Genomic DNA, 19871 nt, shown 5'->3' on the forward strand with positions numbered 1-19871 from the left:
GACTATCATGTGTTAAATCATAAATTAAAGTATTAAATAAAAATAAACAACACAGAGGTAAACGTATAATTTTCAAGTTATTGGATATAACAATCTAATCTCAAAGAATTTTTATAATTTATTTTTTTTTTTTATTTACCACCAGCAACCGTCCTGACCTGCGTTAAATTATGCGGCTAATCTAGGGATAGGTCAATTTCTGGTGCTCGTAATGGAAAAAAAGGGATTGACCCAAAAAGTCGGATGGCTCATCCTAGCGCGAACATCCGATGAAAGAGAAGAAAAAAATAAACTTAATATAATTTTTAAAATTCAGAAATATTGTAAGTTGTGTCAGTGGAATGAATCGTCGGAGCTCGCTTGCTTGGGAGTGGGGATGGTATTAAATGAGCCCCAATCGCCCACCACCGCCTCTTTGCGGAGCACGCAGGAGGTCTCCGCCCGCTCCTTTCCGTTATCCGACCCGCATCGGTAGGCGAGGCGAGAGAGAGAGAGAGAGAGACGCGTCATTCCTCATCTTATTCTCCCGATCCGTTTCCAGATCCCGACCCCTTTCTTCTTCTCCTTCAGTTGTCGTCATTCTTCTTGAATTTTTTTGTCTTTTTGTTTCTTTTCTTGGAGCATCGCAGATCGAGAGATACAAAAGGAAGGCGTGGAGGTCGGAAAGCTGCATCTAAGTAGAGATGGCGAGGGTCGATCTGGACGGGAACCCCATCGAGCCGATGAAGATCTGCATTATCGGGGCTGGGGGCTTCATCGGGTCCCACCTCTGCGATAAGCTGATGGCAGAGACTCCCCATACGGTGCTGGCGGTGGACGTATACAGCGACAAGATCAAGCACCTCCTTGAGCCACCACCGGGGCAAGGCGGCGCGCACCCCTGGGCCGGCCGGATCCAGTTCCACCGTCTCAACATCAAGCACGACTCCAGGCTCGAAGGCCTCATCAAGATGTCCGAACTGGTCCATGATCGTTCTCCAAACCCATTACGATCACCCTCTTCTTCAACCTTTGGATCCCTTCCTTCGCCTTTCTCCCAGCTATGCAACCTAGATAGATCCCACCTTCCCTCTTCCTTTCTTTCTTTCTAGAATAAGGGATTGTTTCCTTCTTCTAGGGACGGCTCGTTTCCTGATCCTCGTGAATTCTTCTTTAGATCTGCATTTCCAGCTCTTTTTTTGGGTAATTCTTTCTAGGTTTCATTAAGAAAAGTGTTGAACATGAAACTTTATCCTTTGACAGACGATCAACTTGGCGGCAATCTGCACTCCGGCAGATTATAATACTCGTCCTCTGGACACCATATATAGTAATTTCGTTGATGCCTTTCCGGTGGTAAGTTTTTGAGGCTTCAAGAATCCTCCCACCTGATTTGATTGGTTTCTCGCTCTCCTTCCCTTGCATCACCTTGATTTTGGATGGATGATGGTTTTGGTTGTCGTGGCCCAGGTTAAGTACTGCTCAGAGAACACTAAGCGCCTCATTCACTTCTCCACGTGTGAAGTATATGGAAAAACGATTGGAAGCTTCCTCCCAAAGGATCATCCTTTACGGCAGGTGCTGTTACGACCTGTATCCCATTTCTTCTACATCCTACAAATTCAAAAAGCGGGTGAGACTTAGCGAACATATATTTATATTATTTAATATTTCAAGCCAAATATTAAGAGGGAGAAGGAACAAGGTTTGGGGACAATTCAGACTCCATTATTTAGCAGTTCTTTTGCTTCCAAGTTCGGTACTGGCGTCCTCACATTTTTGCTATAAATCTAAAACTGGGATTTGTGGGGCCAGAGTAAGAAAGATCTGATGCTGGATGTAACATCAGAACTAGATCTGAGGTCAATGAAATGAATTTATGATGTAGAACAAAATGTATAACGATCATATTGAATTGGTTAGCAACTTTATGGAGATGTTCAACATAAGACTGCAGAGGGGGAAAAATATGGTCAGATGGAGTTAACAAAAATTGTTGCCAGCATTCTTATACATCTGATTATTTTTATTTTTATTTTTTAAAATGATACTTGACCTTCAAAGCCTCTAGAAGTGTTGTTTTCTCTTTTTAGGAAATAAATTTTTATATGTAAACAAAAGGTCAAAGTGCAACTGGATAAGAACAAAGGGCTGGAGACTTTGTAAGCCTGTTAGTTCATAGATGGTATATAGGAACATCAAATTAATGGGAGTCTCAGCGCAACAAGTTGTATTTCATAGTTTGGCAATATGGTGAGGATTTATAAGATCAGATTAGACAACTATCACGATAAAGTACTTTATTGCTGACCCTTTTAGTTCCTGTTTGACATGCACTATGGTAAATCTACGGACTGAAGAGGTTGACATTTGGCCATGTGCGGTGCATGTAGCAACTATCATAGCTCTGTGAGGATCCACACAAGAGAAATGAAAGGTGGAATCAAGATCATTCGAAGCTTTAGCATAAGTGAAATCAAACTTGGTGGATGGATGTGGACTCTCCGGACTTAACATTATGTAAGTGGATGATAGATACATGGTTGGATCAAAGGAATTAAGCTTATTGTCATCCTTGCAATATCAGGACCTGTGAGTAGACTGATTTGCAAAAGAAAAAGGGGGGCTGATTTTAGACCGTGAGAGAGCGAGAGAACAATTCAAAAACTAGTTAATAGAGGTGAGTAATAATTCTTGAAATATTCATTTGTGACATGCTAACAAATTCTTGTGATAATATTGCCAGACTGATTTAATTGAAAAGTGTGTCACATGGTTAATACTATGAATGGACGCATGGGTGTCTAAGAACAATGAGATCAGGTTGGAGGTGAAAAGCATAAGCTTGATGGTGAAATAGTTGCTTCCATTTCTATTTGAAATATTTTAAATTATTATCCATGAATGTGATACCTATTATTATAGTTTCGAGAATCTTTGAATCAAACGCACTCTTTTAGAAATTCAAGGCTTCCATTAAAGGTTTGTATAAGATGCATGTGGTCCTTTTCTTTTGCTTGTGATGGAATTGATGCTCAATTAAATGATATCCTCTGCCATGATGATGAAAGGATGAATTTTTTTGTCAACTTTTCCTCTTTTTTCTTGTTTTTTCATTTACTTGGATCCCTTGGTGGTACACCTAGACAATGCAGAAAGATAAGAACGGAAACCTAAAAAATATACACGGAGCATATTATGACACTGTCAGGGGAAAAAAATAACTGAATAACTGAAGAACTAGCGTGATTTTGAATAGTTAATTGACCTGCACTTTTCTTTAAACCTACATCAATGAGTGGTACCTGTGGATGTTCTCGAAGGTGGTTCTTTATTTAGTATAATTAATCAATCTTGATTCTACAATTTTTCACCATACTACATCATGTTTGTTGAATTCTTTAGATAAATATTTTGAATATATGAAATTTTAATAATTGTTAACCTCTTCCCATGAGTTGTAAAAACTTTCATCACTTGAAAGTCCTCATGCTTGTGCTCCCATTTTTGTTTCTTGTGCCATTTTAATGTTGGGTAGATGTCTGGTCAGGACACCATCTCCCAAGATCCTTTCAGTACCACGCGATGCAGCAGGAAGAAAGAAGAAACAAAAAAAAAGAAAAACAATCAAAATACGTGGATCAGCCACAAAAGGGCTCGCCTTCACGGGCATGCAAACTTCACTATGAAAAAGAAAATTTTACAAGAGGAGACCTTACCCTCAACCCTTGTACACCCAATTTCTCTCACTAGAAGTTCCCCTCACAAAAGCTCTCTCTCTTGGAAGACCCCTGAACTCCTGAAGTGCTTGGCGACCGCTGTCCAGGAGCTCTGCTCCTTCTCTCACAGCAACGCTTCCACTCTCTCTTCTCTCGGGTTCCGTACGGCTCGTACGGCGTGAAAAATCGATCCACCCCCTCTCTATTTCACGCAGGCCCTTTTAAAGGGTTAAAACCCAATTAGATTAGGTTTAAGAGTCCTTATCAACCCAAATCAGGTTCTGAACCATCGGATCAAAAAACAGATCAACCCACGTCCTCCGATCGCGACGGTCCACGGAATAGTACGTGGACCACGCGAAAGTGTGGGAAACGCCCGCGGGTCCACAGGTCCAGCGTGGACCGCCCGATCCACGGTGGACCGGGGCAAAGGTCCAGCAGGCCGCGTGGGCCTGGGCCGGCCCGCGCCCGCGCGTGGGCCTGCGCGGCCTGGGCCGGCGCCCGCCTGGGCCGCGCCCTGGGCCGCCCGCCGCGTGGGTCGCGCGTCTCACGCGGGCCTGGGTCCGCGTCTTGCGTGCCGCTGCCACCCACTGCCGGTCGCCGGTGGTCCCACCTCGAATCTCGTGCCGACTTTAAAAGCTCGTATGTCCTCCGTTCGAGCTCCGTTTCAGGTGATCTGATCTCGTTGGACTCCGTTTTTCGCCGCGAACCTCGCTGTAGGCTCAATGTAGGCTGAATCTCGAGGCATCAAATCCTAACAATCTTCACCTCGACTCGATATTCGGTTTCTTCCAAACTTTGAGAGCTTCTGGATTTCCTCGCCCCCATGCCCTGAGGCAATCGCTGCTGATCATGGATGGGCAAACATGGGAGTCGAGCCAGGCTGCTCGATCCCATCTTCGTCGTATGCTGTGCTCCTCCTGACCTGAGACCTGCTCGGGGCATCATCCTGCGGCAATAGGAATCTCATCTTGCAACGTCGCCTTTCGTCCTCCCGAGTCTCCTGTCTCGTGCCCGATCTGCCTCCTGGAGCTCCACCTCGCTCTGGGCTCCGCCTGGCTCCTAAAGCTCCACCTCACACTGGGCTCCCTGCCAGGTAATAATGTCCTCTACTCCCCTTCTTCCCCTCCAGCACAATCCTATCGCCGCGTAACACCCTCAGGATTTCTCCACCAGCTACCGTCCTGTAGCCTCTCGAATACAGTCTGCTAAGTGAGATAAGATTCTGTCTGAAATCAGGTATGTATCGGACTTCCCCCAATCTCCTCACTGCATCGTCATGTGTCCTCCAGCTGAACGTCCCAATGCCTCTTGTTGGGTATAAAATCTCCCCCCTCGCCGAAGTTCGTACCAGGAGTGATCCTCCCGGGACTCTGCCGACGTCCAACCTTGGGCGGCATCTTTCCGAACCTCTCCGACGGTCGAGCTTTCGCAATATTCTCAAGTTCTGCCGACGGATAAACTCCCACAGCTTCTTCCACAATGTTGATCGGGTTCCCCGACGGACGAACTCCTGCCGCATCTTCCGGGCTTCTCCAGCGATAAGCTTCTTCGGTTGTCCATCAGGCTGCTCCAAGTGCTCTCTGGATTCTACTATCGGCCGATCTCTTACAAGGGTCAACCGTTCTGCGGATCCCTTCAGATCTTTTCCGACAGGATTCGATCGACTCCAATCCAAATTTCTTCTGGAACTACGTCAGTTCGTCAGTGGCCGAACTTTTCCAACAGCAGATCTCCACGACGGACGGACTCCATCCAAGTTTCTACGGCGGTCGACCGCCTTCTGAGTTTCATCCGGGCTCCTACGGGAGTCGGACTTCTTCCTCGAACTCCTACTGCAGGTAGACTTCGTCCGAGCTCCCACGGGAGCCGGACTTCAGCCCTGAGCTCCCATTGCAGATAGATCTCATTCGAATTCTTACAAGGGCCGGACTCCGAGCCCCCACCACAAGCGATCTACTCCGAGCTTCTGCTACAACCGATCTACTCCGAGCTAGACTACTTCAAATCTCTACTACGAGCGGCCCACGTCGGATTTCTACTGTAAGCCTCCACCCGAGCTTCCATTGTGAACGAATTCCTTCCGGACTTCTATTGCAGGCAGGCTTCGGCCGAGCTTCCTCAATAAATGATCCCCATCCGGACTTCTACGGGAACCAGACTCCGACCGAACTTCTGTAGCGGACAGATTCCGGACGAACTCCTACGACGCACGGGCTCCAACAGCCGAACCCCTCCAGTGGGTGAACCTCTCCAGCGCCATCCGACATCCACTGTCGGTCGACCTTCTGTCGGATTCTGCGTGAGACTGAACTTCGTCCACAGAAAGCCCCCAACCGAGCTTTGGCCGACAGGCCTGGACTCCCTGGCAGGCCACAGTAATGGCCGCGACTCTGCTCCACTTCCTATAACGGATCCCACGCGGCTCCATCATGCTCTGGCAAGTCACGATAATGGACATCACTCCACTCTCCACAACAGGCTCCACGTGGCAGGCCGCGGTGATGGCCACAACTCCACTCCACTACTCTCTGTAACAAACTCCTCATGGCCCCGAACGGCCCACTACCAGGTGGTTACAGACGTCGCTGTCAATCTGTTACACCCTCCTCTTATAAAAAGGGGAACCCCAGATATGTTATTCTTTAAGCTCTAATCTTTATCTAAAAACTTGCTAAAATTTTCGTTCGAGCACTCCATTCTTGTTGAGGCAGAGAACTGACTTGAGCATCGGAGGATCTTGCCAGAGCACCCCCAACTCCGGTTTAGACTTCCTTTGCAGGTCCCGACGGCGACCGCGACTCCCTCGACTCCAGCTTCTCCGACGCCAGCGAATTTTTGCATCAACAGGATTGCGCTAGAGGAAGGGGACTGTGTCTTCGCAGTACCTTTGTTCTTAAAGGAGCGCTCAATGGGACACCTCCGGTCATCTTCTCCGACATCTCCTCCTTCGGTTGCCTGCCTGATCTCCCCTATGCCTCCCGAAGGGCATCCACCAGGCGATCAACGGCCTCCACGGCCAGATCTCAGCGAGCTCTGCAAGCCCCGGCCTCATCTCCGATTTTCAGGCTCCTCTTCCTCGGCGACGGCAGTCGGCATGGAGCAATCCGATAATCGGCCTACGACCGGTTTTACCAACACCATCTCAGGGAATCCCGATGGGGAACAACCGGTATATTGGCCGGACCTCCCAAGCGACAAAGGATCGAGGAATCCATAATCTTTACTGAGGAAGATGCTCGGGGAGTTCAATTTCTCATAACGATGCGGTTGTAGTTTCTTTAAATATAGCTAATTACGATGTGCGCCGCATTCTTGTCGACAGTGGAAGTTCGGCCGACATTTTGTTCTACGATACATTCTCGAAAATTCCATTCCGGATGATCATTTAGGACCGGTGAACTTCCACTGGTAGGGTTCACGGGTGATGCCATGCCCGTGGAAGGAATGATAACCCTGACTGTGGTTGCAGGTCGATTTTCGAAACAATCCAGGGTGCGAGTGGACTTTCTGGTGGTAAAGGCCCGTCCGCCTATAACGCAATACTCGCTGGCCCGGCCTTAAGCCCTCCGAGCTGTGGTGTCAACCTACCATTTAAAGTTGAATTTTCTACGGGTCAGGGGTTGGAGAGGTCAGAGGAGATCAAGCCTTGGCGAGACACTGCTACAGCATAGCCTTGCAAAGAAGTGACCGATCTGACTTCTGTCCGGTTGATGGATTGGACGCTCGCGACGACCTCACTGAGGAAAGGGCGGGCCAATTGAAGATCTTGTTTCGATTCCTTTGAATGATGGGAATAAAGGGCATGTGGTGAAGATCGGCTCCAACCTGGGGGAAGGGTACGGGCGCAGCTCATTGATTTCCTACAAAAGAATGCGGATGTTTTCGCTTGGGTTCCGACGGACATGCCGGGGATCGACACAGAGGTCATGGAACATCGTCTGGCCGTTGATCCAAAGCATCGGCCGACGAAAAAAAAAACTGAGGTCATGCACTGGAAAGGCAAAAGGCGATAGCCGAGGAAGTGGATAAACTCCTGAAGGCCTGATTCATTAGAGAAGTCAACTATCCTGACTGGATTTCCAACGTGATCCTCGTCAAAAAGGCAAACGGCAAGTGGAGGATGTGTATAGACTTTAAAAAGTTGAATAAAGCCTGTCCAAAGGACAGCTACCCTCTGTCCAGAATTGATCAACTGGTGGATGCAACCTCGGGCCATGAGCTTCTCACCTTCATGGATGCATTTTTCGGCTATAATCAAATCAGAATGGCACCAGAAGATGAAAAAAAGACTGCTTTCATACTAACCGTGTCTTTACTGTTACACGGTCATGCCTTTCGGCCTAAAAAATGCAGGTGCGACCTATCAGCGGCCGGTGAACCAAATCTTCAAAGAGCAGATCGGCCGCAACATGGAGGTCTACGTGGACGACATGCTCGTGAAAAGTAAATCCTCAACGAACCACGTCGCCGACTCGAGGAGACCTTCGGCGCCCTCCGGAAATATAAGATGAAGCTGAACCCAAGTAAGTGTGCTTTCGGAGTGACCTCGGAGAAATTCCTGGGTTTCATGGTATCGGGGCGCGAAATTGAAGCCAATCCGGAGAAGATTCATGCCATCCAGGAGGTGGCCACCCCGAAGTCGATAAAAGAAGTTCAGCGCCTTACAGGGAGGGTGGCAGCCCTGAATCGCTTCGTTGCGAGGTCGGCCGAATGGTGCTTACCCTTCTTCTAAACCCTCAAGCAGTCGAAGAACTTCTGTTGGACCACTGAATGTCAACAGGCATTCGAAGAACTAAAAACTACCTCGATTCGCCTCCGCTATTGGCGAAGCCCGAGCCCGGGGAGGAGTTGTTCTTGTACTTGGCAGTCTCCCCTATGGCTCTCGCAGCAGTTCTTGTTAAGGAAGAAACAAAAATTCAACGACCGATCTACTACATCAGTCGCGCGTTGAGAGACGCCGAAACCAGGTATACTAAATTAGAAAAACTAACTTACGCCCTATTGATTGCAGCCCGGAAGCTCCAACCTTACTTTCAAGGGCACATCGTAACGTTACTCACCGACCAACCGATTAAGGCGATTCTACACCGGGCGGATGCTTCCGGAGGATAGCGAAATGGCGATCGAGCTCACAGAATTCGACATCAACTATCAACCTCGGCCGACAGTAAAAGCCCAGATATTGGCAGACTTTATAGTGGAATGCACTATCCCAGAGAAGGCGAACCTGAACAAGGTGAAACTGACGGCCTGAAGTCCCGACCGAACTCTTCTGAAGAAGAAACACACCTCCCTGATTGTTTTGGGCCCTTTATATGGACGGATCCTCCAACATGTCGGGTGCAGGCGCGGGCCTGATCTTGATCAGTCTGAGGGGATCGTCGCGGAGTACGCGCTGGCTTCGAATTTCCGCAATGAATAATGGAGCGAATATGAAGCTCTGATCGCAGGATTGAGGATCGCCAAAGAATTAGGAGTAGATCGGCTTCAAATTTATAGTGACTCCCAACTAGTAGTGGGACAAGTCAGCGAAACTACGAAGCATGGGAGGCAGCTCAAGTTCGGATGACAGCTTACAGACAGAAAGTCGCCCGCTACTAAACTCCCGGTCAAAAATAAAGTCTTTAGAGTAGGAGACCTAGTGCTTCGACGAGCTGGTATCTCGCAACTTCAGGATCAAGAGAAACTTGCTCCAAACTGGGAAGGTCCGTACGAAGTCAAGGAGGTAGTCCGGCCCGGAACTTACTACCTCAGAGAACTCGGAGGAGCGGACCTCCCGCGACCATAGAGCTCGAAAAATTTACGAATATATTACCGATAACTTTACTTTAAATAAAAGTTTTATATCCACGTGTCTTCTCTCTTGGCACGAGCTTATATCGACAGGACAATCGAAACTAACCGTGTCGGGAACAGGAGGAGAATCTCGTCTCGACACAATCGAAGGCCCGGTTCTCCTTAGACCGGATGGAGAGAGAGGCCCTACAACGCCCTTATGTGCCCCCACAGCCATGTTAGGGACAGGAGGAGAACCTCGCCCTAACATGAGCAAGGTCGAAGGCCCGATTCTCCTTAGGCCGGATGGGGGAGAGGCCCTACAATGCCCTTATGTGCCCCCACAGCCATGTTAGGGACAGGAAGAGAACCTCGTCCTAACATGAGCAAGATCGAAGGCCCGATTCTCCTTAGACCGGATGGGGGAGAGGCCCTACAACGCCCTTATGTGCCCCCACAGCCATGTTAGGGACAGGAGGAGAACCTCGCCCTAACATGAGCAAGGTCGAAGGTCCGGTTCTCCTTAGACCGGATGGGGGAGAGGCCCTGCAACGCCCTTATGTGCCCCCACAGCCATGTTAGGGACAGGAGGAGAACCTCGCCCTAACATTAGCAAAGTCGAAGGCCCAGTTCTCCTTAGACCGGATGGGGGGAGAGGTTCTGCAACGCCCTTATGTGCCCCCACAGCCATGTTAGGAATAAGAGGAGAACCTCGTCCTAACATGAGCAAAGTCGAAGGTCTGATTATTTTCAGACCGGATGGGGGGAGAGGCTCTCACAACGGTCCATATGTGCCTCCACAGCCTTGTTAGGAATAGGAGGAGAACCTCATCCTGACGCCAACTAAGATCCGGTCATTCAAGACCAGATAAGAAAAAGAAAATCTTCTCGACGGCCCCTCCGCGCTTCCGCGACCCTGCTAAGAGCAGAGGGAAAACCCTCCCTCGAGAAAAAAAAAAAGGAGAAGTTAAAAAGGAAAGCAACGAACTACACCAGCGACAAATAAAAAATAAATTACATCAAAGATACAGGGGACCTCGTCTCAGCGAGGATGGGGATTCTTATCAAAAATCTCCAGTCTCCAAGAGGGCTCTCAACACAGGCCAAGGATAAGACGGCTTCCTCAAGGCGACGAGAAGTTCAGACCTCCGAGCTCGAACTCCGAAAGGAAGCGTCAAACTCGAGTGGCCCCGGACAAATTTGCGGCCATAAACAAAAGGGACAGGTCAATACGACGATGATTGGGTACCTTCGAATGAGATCGATATCGAGCAAGGCAAAAATCGAAAGAAGTTCGGCAAACGACAACTCAACACATGAGTAGAAGAGGTAATGAAATTTTTTTTTTATTTCATTAACTAAGTATGCATTACAAAGCCCTTAAGGCCGAAAAAGAAAGATGACAAGAAAAGCAAGCCAACATGGCGACGATAAGGAACCTTCAGACAACATCGACCTCGAACGAGATAAAGAAAAAAAATAAATAAAAGAAGTTCGGCGGACGATAATTTGACGCAAAGTGCGGACAAGGTAACAAAAAATCTCCTTTTCATTTTTGATTAACAAGGTATACGTTACAAAGCCCTGAAGGACAAGGAAAGAAGAACAATACTACAAGACCTGAAAAGAATACATTAGAGACCGCTTCAAGCTTTCGACTTCTCCTTCCAGTTCCATCTTTCTTAGCAGTATTTTCCAGTACGTATGATGAACCCATCGACTCTCACCCTCCGCCTCGTTCCGCCCCATTGCCGAAACCCTAACCCTAAGGGAAAAAGGGGGGATAGAACTCAAGGGGCGGCGGCGGCGGCAACGATGACCTGCATCAAGAAGAACCGGAAGTATCCCGGTGGCTGCGGTAACGCCGAAGGCATGCACCACCACCATGTTCTCTCCGACAATTACCATTCTAGGTACTTCGACGAGGTCAGCATGCACTACTTCCACTGCCCCCGCAACAAGTTCTATTGTTCTGCCGTCAGCGCCGACCGCCTCTGGTCCCTCGACCCCGACGACGTTAAGAAGCCCGCCACAGCTTATGATGGCAACTCTACCCCCTTGACCAGTGTCGCCCCGTTCAACTACTTCAAAATTCTCAGGCAGGACGCACTCACCGACCAGTTTCGTTATTAAATCCCTGTTGTTAAAGGAATTCTCCCTTGAGTCCCCTTCGAAGCTGTGGGAGCCTTCAGTGGCAGCTCGACAGCCGCTGAACTTGCAGGCCATTGTTTTCCTTCTCCTCCTCCTCTCGATCCGTAGCATCCTCTCGAGATGGACCACCGGGGCAGAAGCCCCGGCGGGAGAACTCCTCGAAAGGGCTCGGAGGACTGAAGGCTCGGCGTCGTAAGGGACGTCAACGGTGAGGGCTGCCCGGGCAACTCCTACGTCCGTGCCTGCAACAAGAGAAAAGAAAGAATGAAATCCCGAAAGATCAGAAAAGATTGCGAATAAACCCTCGGAAGCTGAACAAACAAAGCAAGAAGAGGAAGGAACAACAGCAATGACAAGAGAAGTTTCGGGACCAACCTAGATTGGCCCGACGTAGGCGGGGAGCCGACGGAGATGGCGGGGATTGACGCAAAGAACGCTTAGGGTCGAAAAGGGCGCCGATGGGCGGCAGAACTCTTAAATAGAAGAAAGGCGCCGACTGGACTCTCAGGCGAAGTAAAGTCTCTGGAGGGAAGGAGTGGGTTTAAATAGGCAACAGGGCCTGGTACAGTCATGACGACGGATATCCCTAGGCCGACCAATGCCCGCCACGTGTCTCACTCACCATGGTGTACGGTTGACTGCTGGCGGGGCCATTATGGCGTGGCACTTGGGACTGCGCTCCAGCGAAAATTTCGAAAAGTCTCTTCGGATCGTCCCGATTTGAAAAGATTCCGGCATGCGCGCATTAAATGCCAGGATATCTGAGGGCGGTCGCGCGCAGAATTCAAGGGGACAACTTCGGCTGTAAAAATTTCTCTATACTTCCTTCATTCGAAACTCGAACTCGGAAGTAGGGGGACTGGTGTTGGGTATAAAATCTCCCCCAGCCGAAGTTCGTACCAGGAGTGATCCTCCCGGGACTCTGCCGACGTCCAACCTTGGGCAGCATCTTTTCGAACCTCTCCGACGGCCGAGCTTCCGTAATATTCTCAAGTTCTGCCAACGGATAAACTCCCACAGCTTCTTCCACAAGTGTCGACCGGGTTCCCCCGACGGACGAACTCCTGCCGCATCTCCCGGGCTTCTCCAGCGATAAGCTTCTTCGGTTGTCCATCAGGCTGCTCCAAGTGCTCTCTGGATTCTACTATCGGCCGATCTCCTACAAGGGTCAACTGTTCTCCGGACCCCTTCCAGATCTTTTCCGACAGGATTCGATCGACTCCAATCCGAATTTCTTCCGGAACTATGTCAGTTCGTCAGTGGCCAAACTTTTCCAACAGCAGATCTCCATGACGGACGGATTCCATCCAAGTTTCTACGACGGTCGACCGCCTTCTAGGTTTCATCCGGGCTCCTATGGGAGCCGGACTTCTTCCCCGAACTCCTACTGCAGGTAGACTTCGTCCGAGCTCCTACGGGAGCCGGACTTCAGCCCTGAGCTCCCATTGCAGGTAGACCTCATTCGAATTCTTATAAGGGCTGGACTCTGAGCCCCCATCACAAGCGATCTACTTCGAGCTTCTGCTACAAGCGATCTACTCCGAGCTACTACTACAAGCGGACTACTTCAAATCTCTACTACGAGCGGCCCGCATCAGATTTCTACTGTAAGCCTCCACCCGAGCTTCCATTGTGAACGAATTCCTTCCGGACTTCTATTGCAGCCAGGCTTCGGTCGAGCTTCCTCAACAAATGATCCCCATCCGGACTTCTACGGGAACCAGACTCCGACCGAACTTCTGTAGCAGACAGATTTCGGACGAACTCCTACGACGCACGGGCTCCAACAGCCGAACCCCTTTAGCGGGTGAACCTCTCCAGCACCATCCGACATCCATTGCCGGTCGACCTTCTGTCGGATTCTGCGTGAGACTGAACTTCGTCCACAGAAAGCCCCCAACCGAGCTTCGGCCGACAGGCCTAGACTTCCTGGCAGGCCACAGTAATGGCCGCGACTCTGCTCCACTTCCTATAATGGATCCCACGCGGCTCCATCATGCTCTGGCAAGTCACGACAACGGACATCACTCCACTCTCCACAACAGGCTCCACATGGCAGGCCGCGGCGATGGCCACAACTGATCCACCCCCTCTTTATTCACGCAGGCCCTTTTAAAGGGTTAAAATCCAATTAGATTAGGTTTAAGAGTCCTTAATTAACCAAATCAGGTTCTGAACCGTCGGATCAAAAAACAGATCAACTCACGCCCTCCGATCGCGATCGGTCCACGAAATAGTATCGTGGACCGCGCGAAACGCGTGGGAAACACCCGCATGGTCCACAGGCCCAGCCGTGGACCGCCCGGTCCACGATGGACCGGGGCAAAGGGCCAGCAGGCCGCCTGGGCCTGGGCCGGCCCGCGCCCGCGCGCCCCTGCACGCGCCTGGGCCGCCCGCCCGCGTGGGTCGCGCGTCCCGTGCGCCGCCGCTTGCGGCCGCGCCGCTGCAGTCCGCCACCGGTCGCCGACGGTCCTCCGCCGCCTCGAATCTCGTGCCGACTTCAAAAGCTCGTATGTCCTCCATCCGAGCTCCGTTTCAGGTGATCTTGATCTCGTTGGACTCCGTTTTTCGCCGCGAACCTCGCTGTAGGCTCAATGTAGGTAGAATCTCGAGGCGTCAAATCCTAATATTTAACTATCTTCACAGAAATTATCCTTATGTGGTGATCTCACTACATTTCCCACCCATGACTACTGTAGCTTGGGTCCATCATTTCTTTAGTTATCAAGGACATTCATCACTCAATCATCTAAATTAATCGTTTTGGTGTTTGAGGTTTAATGATTAAGGTTATTTCAGTTGGACTTTTGTTATTGTTTCTTTCCTTCATATCTTCTTATGAAGATGTGGGCAGGGAAAAGAAAACTTCAAATTACCACTCCCTTTCTTGGAAAGAAAAATCACCAATTTTTCTGCTGTGTTATTAAATTGGCAAAGGAATGTGTGCTTTCCTGTTATATAATGTGATTGTGGACAATTTTATTATTTCTTCTCATTGTGTATTAACTATATGCCTCCCGATGTCATCTATAGCTACATTTAATCAAGTCTGTTTCTTCCTGTTCCTTCTTTTATCTTTTCTACCACTGATCGGTATTGTATACTTTTGAAATAGGAACCAGATTTTGTGTACTTAAAGAAGATGCTTCACCATGCATCTTCGGCCCAATTGAGAAGCAGAGATGGTCCTATGCTTGTGCAAAGCAACTAATTGAAAGGCTAATGTATGGTGGACTTACTCTCTGATGTTCTACAAATGCATTTGTAAAATCCCTTTCCAGATATTTACTTGCAATATTTACACCATCCTCAGCTGAGGGTGCAGAAAATGGCCTCGATTTTACTATTGTGAGACCTTTTAATTGGATTGGACCAAGGATGGATTTTATTCCTGGTATTGATGGTCCTTGTGAAGGCATTCCTAGGGTGTTGGCATGTTTCAGTAATGTATATTATCTAACTTTGCACTTGGAGGATAAAATAAATTTACTGAGTTCCCCTATGCTATCAAGGATATTTACAATATAGTTCACGCAGAATCTTTTACGCCGTGAACCTTTAAAGCTTGTTGATGGTGGCCAATCCCAAAGAACTTTCGTGTACATCAAGGATGCCATTGAAGCTGTTCTATTGATGATTGTATGTAGCTCTTCACCCTTTTGTATCTCCCTCTCTGTTATCATGTTAAAGCAAGCGAAACAACTTACTTTGTCCTCAGGAAAATCCTGCTCGAGCCAATGGCCAGATCTTTAATGTTGGAAATCCCAACAATGAAGTTACAGTAAAGCAACTTGCTGAAATGATGACAGAGGTATGCAGATGTAAATATTTGCTGATATTCAATGTGGATGAGATGCATACCCTCTTCTGAATGTTATTGCCTGTTCTCACAGGTGTATTCAAAGGTATCAGGAGAACCGCTGTTGAAGGTGCATACCATTGATGTGAGCTCCAAGGAGTTCTATGGTGAAGGATATGATGACAGTGATAAACGGATTCTGGACATGACCATAATCAATAAACAACTTGGTAGTTCTGCACCTCTAGTTGCAGTTGTTTGCCAGACTAGCGACAGTCCTTCCTATGAAGTCGCAATAATGATCAATCATCAATCATGTCTTCGCAGGATGGAGTCCAAAGACATTGCTGTGGGACCTGCTGGAATCAACTTTGACATACCAGCACAGGACATATGCACAAGCCATTAGACGAACAATGGTAAAACCTATTGCATCAAGTTAGATCATGCAGAGTTTGGATTGGATGTTGAAAAGCTGACTCCCACAAGGCATCATTGCAGATCTCTTTCAATTGTCTTCAAAGGTTAGAAATACATCAGCAATTTGCGCATTATTATTATTATTTTTTAATTAGTAGATGATGTCAAGGGCTTGCTACCCTGAAATTTATTCAGTGTTGATAAAAATAGTTATCTGCTATCGCAGGATGTTAGGGATGGTTTATGTAGTGAACGACATCAGTGCTATACCCCGTGTGTTGTTAGTTAAGAATGTTTCTGCTGGCCCTTTTCTCTTCATAAGCTTTCTTTTCTTGATTATTTGTTATTTTACTAGAAAAGCTTGTAGATACCTTTTGGACTCCAATTAAAAACTTGGTATACGGTCTGGCTTTGAAGCTTTCAGAATTGGAATCCAGTGCTGGTGAGTGTACAAAATGATAAGCCACACTACTGAGCAGCCATATAGAGCAAACTGGGAAGTAATTAGGTTCTCTTTTCATTTGTTTCATGGAAATCTAGAGTTACCATTGGAGGGTGACCGGTATTCGCTGGTCTTACTGATGCTGCAGCAGTTTCGTTGGTCGTTCCTTATCTTAAGGCTTGTTTCTTCTATTTTAATCAAATTATTCTATGGATTCTATTTCATTTTCAATCTAGCATTTTCATTTGTTGTGGTGATTTCGTCTCTTTTTAAAGCGAAAACTTGAATGATGTGGGACCGATAACGTTTGTTTGTAGTTATAGAACTGTTTCTGATTCTCTAAATTAATGCTACAAAATCACACGTGTGGGAAGGTATTGGAGCTTTGTAAGTAGCAGGCAACATCTGCAGCGCTCTGAAATGTCATATCGGGATTCTTTTTTTTCAATCTTTTTGGTAGCAGCAAGAAACCATTTACGGCCTCAAAAAGGAGATCTGGGCCAATGGGATCGGAAAAGCTTCATTTCAAGTGACGTGCTGATTTGGAGACACGGCCAAACTGGCCAGAATCAACCGCTTGATTGCCATAAAGAAACACGTCTGCTCGAGACATTTGGAATGGGCGGAAGAGAGGCTCGAAGACTACTGGAAGGGAGGGTGCCAGGAGCCATCCAAATCAATCAGCCAGGAGATAACAGTCACTGAATCTCATGGTGCGATCCTTCCAAGTCCTCAACGGATGCTGTAAGCATCGCTTTGGTCATTCCAGGAGCCACTCTCCATCATCTTATTTTGTTGTAAACAAATTTAATGTTCTCTGATTGGTCAGGCCGATTTCCAGCGGCAACAACAGAGATATATCCTCAAATATCTTTCTAACAGAAGGTTGGCCTGATTCCAACTCTGGTTAAGAGTGTGTTTGAGAAGGTCTCGATGGTTCTAGTGGAATTACCCGGAAAGGAGCATGGGAGGGCACGCGAGTTTGATCTCTTCAAGTTTAGTGTATATTATTCATAACCAATCTACTTATACATGAGTTGGTGAGATTTAATCTTCGATCCAATGAATCATTATGGACTAGATGGATTCTAAAATCTAGCCTAGGCATCTAGAACGGTCGTAATGGTATGGTAAGCTATAAACTAGGCAAGGTAGCCAAGGAGAATGGTGGCAATTGTGTGGTGAGTTATAAACTAGTTTTTTTTCCTCTCTTTTTTGAGAACTGGAGTCATAAACTGGTTATGGCTTAATTCAAGTGATTAGAAAGATCTATGCAATTTATAGTATTGTTGTATTAACTTAGGATGTCACCTAAAAAGACTAATAGAAAGATATCATTTAGACTTATCTAAGATTTTTTTAACAAATAATTGATATGAGACTAAACATTAAGATCGATCCGTGATCCGTCTTAATAAATACATGCTGCAGTATCTCCTAGTACACATAGACTATGGGTTGAGTTGGCTTTGATACCATTTATTTAAGATCTCATCTAAAATAATTAGTTAAAAAATATTATATAGATTCTTTGATTCTGTGTATGTATCCAAGATTTTCTTAATGAATAATCGATGTGGGATTAAATACATATCTGTACAGATCCTCATATAAGCTCATTAATTTTTTTTTTAATATAAGATGGGCTATTTCCAACCTTCTATGTACCCAACCATCGTCTAGGTCAAAGTCCAAACACCTAAACATATCAAGTCAACTAACAAAAAACTTATATATACATCAGTCAAGGCCCTTCAAAAAATTTATATATACACCAGTTGCAGCAAGGGCCAACGTCTTTTAAAATTGAACCCTCCTCTTTCAAAGTTTTCTAAATTGAACTATTCAAATTTGAGTTTTTCAAAATTTTACTCTAGCATTTAGATCCCTTGCCCTTTATTTTTTGTTCATTTTGTAAGATATATCAAAAACAATTGAAAACCTATAATTCATTTGATGGGATAGTATGGTTTCTTTTTCAATGAAAGGCGGGACTTGCTAAAGAGTTTATTGATAGAATAAATAATATATGGAAGAAAAAAAAGAAGACAAAAAGGAGACTAGAAAAACAGCCTAACTAAGCATGCGGGAAAGTAGTAAGGCTGCAAATAGGTCGGGTTGATATGTGAATCGATCCAATCCCATCCGATCTATTTTAAAAGGCCTATGGGGCTAGATCAAGTTTAAAATTAGATCTGTTTCATTTTCTGGATCAAATTTAGATTTGCTGAATTTTGACCCAACTCATTTGATTTCTTGATCAATTTTGGATCTTCTACTCTTTGATCCAACTTGATCCAAACTTGATGTACTATTAGAACTCAAATCTATTTGAACCTTTAAATTGTAATTTAGGATTTGTATGAGTAATATCTTTAATATAAAGATGTGTTTAAAATTATTTGTATATCATAGTTTGTTTTGAGGGTAAAATTGTTTATTATCTATTCTGTGTGGTTAATAATTGTTGGCAATGTGATAATTAAAATGTAGTTGCCTACATTTAACCCAATTTGGATCCAAACATTTTGGATTGGGGTCATATTATATATGGATTTGGCTCGATCCAAATAATCCATTAGGTCAAAAATTTTGGCTGTGATCTGATCCAATCTGATTTGATCATTTATTGGGTTGGATTTGGATCCAATATTAGAACTCAATCAAAAAATCGGATCGGATCAGGATCACTCATGACACAATCCGGTTCGATCCATTTGCACCCCTAGAAAGAAGAGTTCTACTACAAGAACACAATTTAGCAATGCCTGCTAACTGATTTTGGTGTGACCACCAAAGACCAAGGTTAATTCTTTATGATAATAATAAGGTTAATAGCTTGCCTTCAGTGGAAGTCTTGTTCAGGAGCCATTGCTTAACTTCCATGGAGTTCTTGTGGAAGGTCCTTTGATAGGTCTTGATTTCCTTCAGGATGTCATGAGGCGGTTAGGGAAGCTGGTTAACGTTGCACGCCAAGGAACCTCGCCCCTTCTGCCAAATTGACTATACAAACTTGCATAGTTGCATCTCAAGAATAAACGATCGTAAGTTTCTGCTGCATTCCCACAAAAGGCGGACCTACCCCCTAAATCTCTCCGAGTTTTACATCGGAGATTGTCACGGGTATTTAACTGATTTTTAAATCCCAGTTATAGGAGAACCTTCACTTGCAGTGGAATAGGAATCTTCAACAATTACTTAGCAAAAGGAATTTAACGCTTTCCAATTTAAGAAACGATAGAAGGATGCCATAGAGAATTGACCGGAACTCTCTCTCCAAATGACCGAATCTGCGTGCAATGCACGTCTTATAGCTTGAAGACACTGTGCTAAGTTATTCTACTCCAAATATAGCAGTTGAGTAAGCGGATGAAACAATGGAACCTTCCAATCTGAACTTCTTGATTTCCACAGAGAAGCCATCGACGTCCATCTCCTTTTTTCGCAGCAAAGTGTAGTTTTGGAAAGAATGGCTTGATGGAACGACCAAACAGCCAAGTATCCTCCCAGAAATATGTAGCCTTAACGTTGCCCAACTTGCATTTAACTCTGCTCCAGAACAGTAAAGTTCTTCTACATTGCT

The 19871-nt window shown here is 46.3% G+C and overlaps 1 protein-coding gene across 12 annotated transcripts; it reads left to right on the forward strand.

Moving 5' to 3' along the window:
* The first annotated feature begins 317 nt into the window (after positions 1 to 317).
* On the forward strand, positions 318 to 17199 carry LOC105035296 (UDP-D-apiose/UDP-D-xylose synthase 2). 12 transcript variants are annotated; one of them, XM_029261911.2, is made up of 10 exons: positions 318 to 471; positions 630 to 962; positions 1243 to 1335; positions 1450 to 1612; positions 14743 to 14856; positions 14941 to 15074; positions 15165 to 15266; positions 15346 to 15438; positions 15521 to 15656; positions 15754 to 16545. In XM_029261911.2, exons 2-10 carry the CDS (start codon positions 684 to 686, stop codon positions 15867 to 15869), a joined length of 1230 nt encoding a protein of 409 aa, XP_029117744.2. In that variant the 5' UTR covers positions 318 to 471; positions 630 to 683; the 3' UTR covers positions 15870 to 16545. The 12 variants fall into 12 exon arrangements, 5 of the variants coding, with proteins under 5 accessions (XP_029117744.2, XP_073099194.1, XP_029117743.2 ...); XR_012134241.1 differs by adding an exon at positions 16606 to 17199 and having other exon boundaries at positions 341 to 962; positions 15754 to 15950; XR_012134242.1 differs by adding an exon at positions 16612 to 17199 and having other exon boundaries at positions 341 to 962; positions 15754 to 15950.
* Positions 17200 to 19871: the final 2672 nt, after the last annotated feature.

Source organism: Elaeis guineensis, chromosome 9, assembly GCF_000442705.2.
Source record: "Elaeis guineensis isolate ETL-2024a chromosome 9, EG11, whole genome shotgun sequence".
NCBI lineage: Eukaryota > Viridiplantae > Streptophyta > Magnoliopsida > Arecales > Arecaceae > Elaeis > Elaeis guineensis.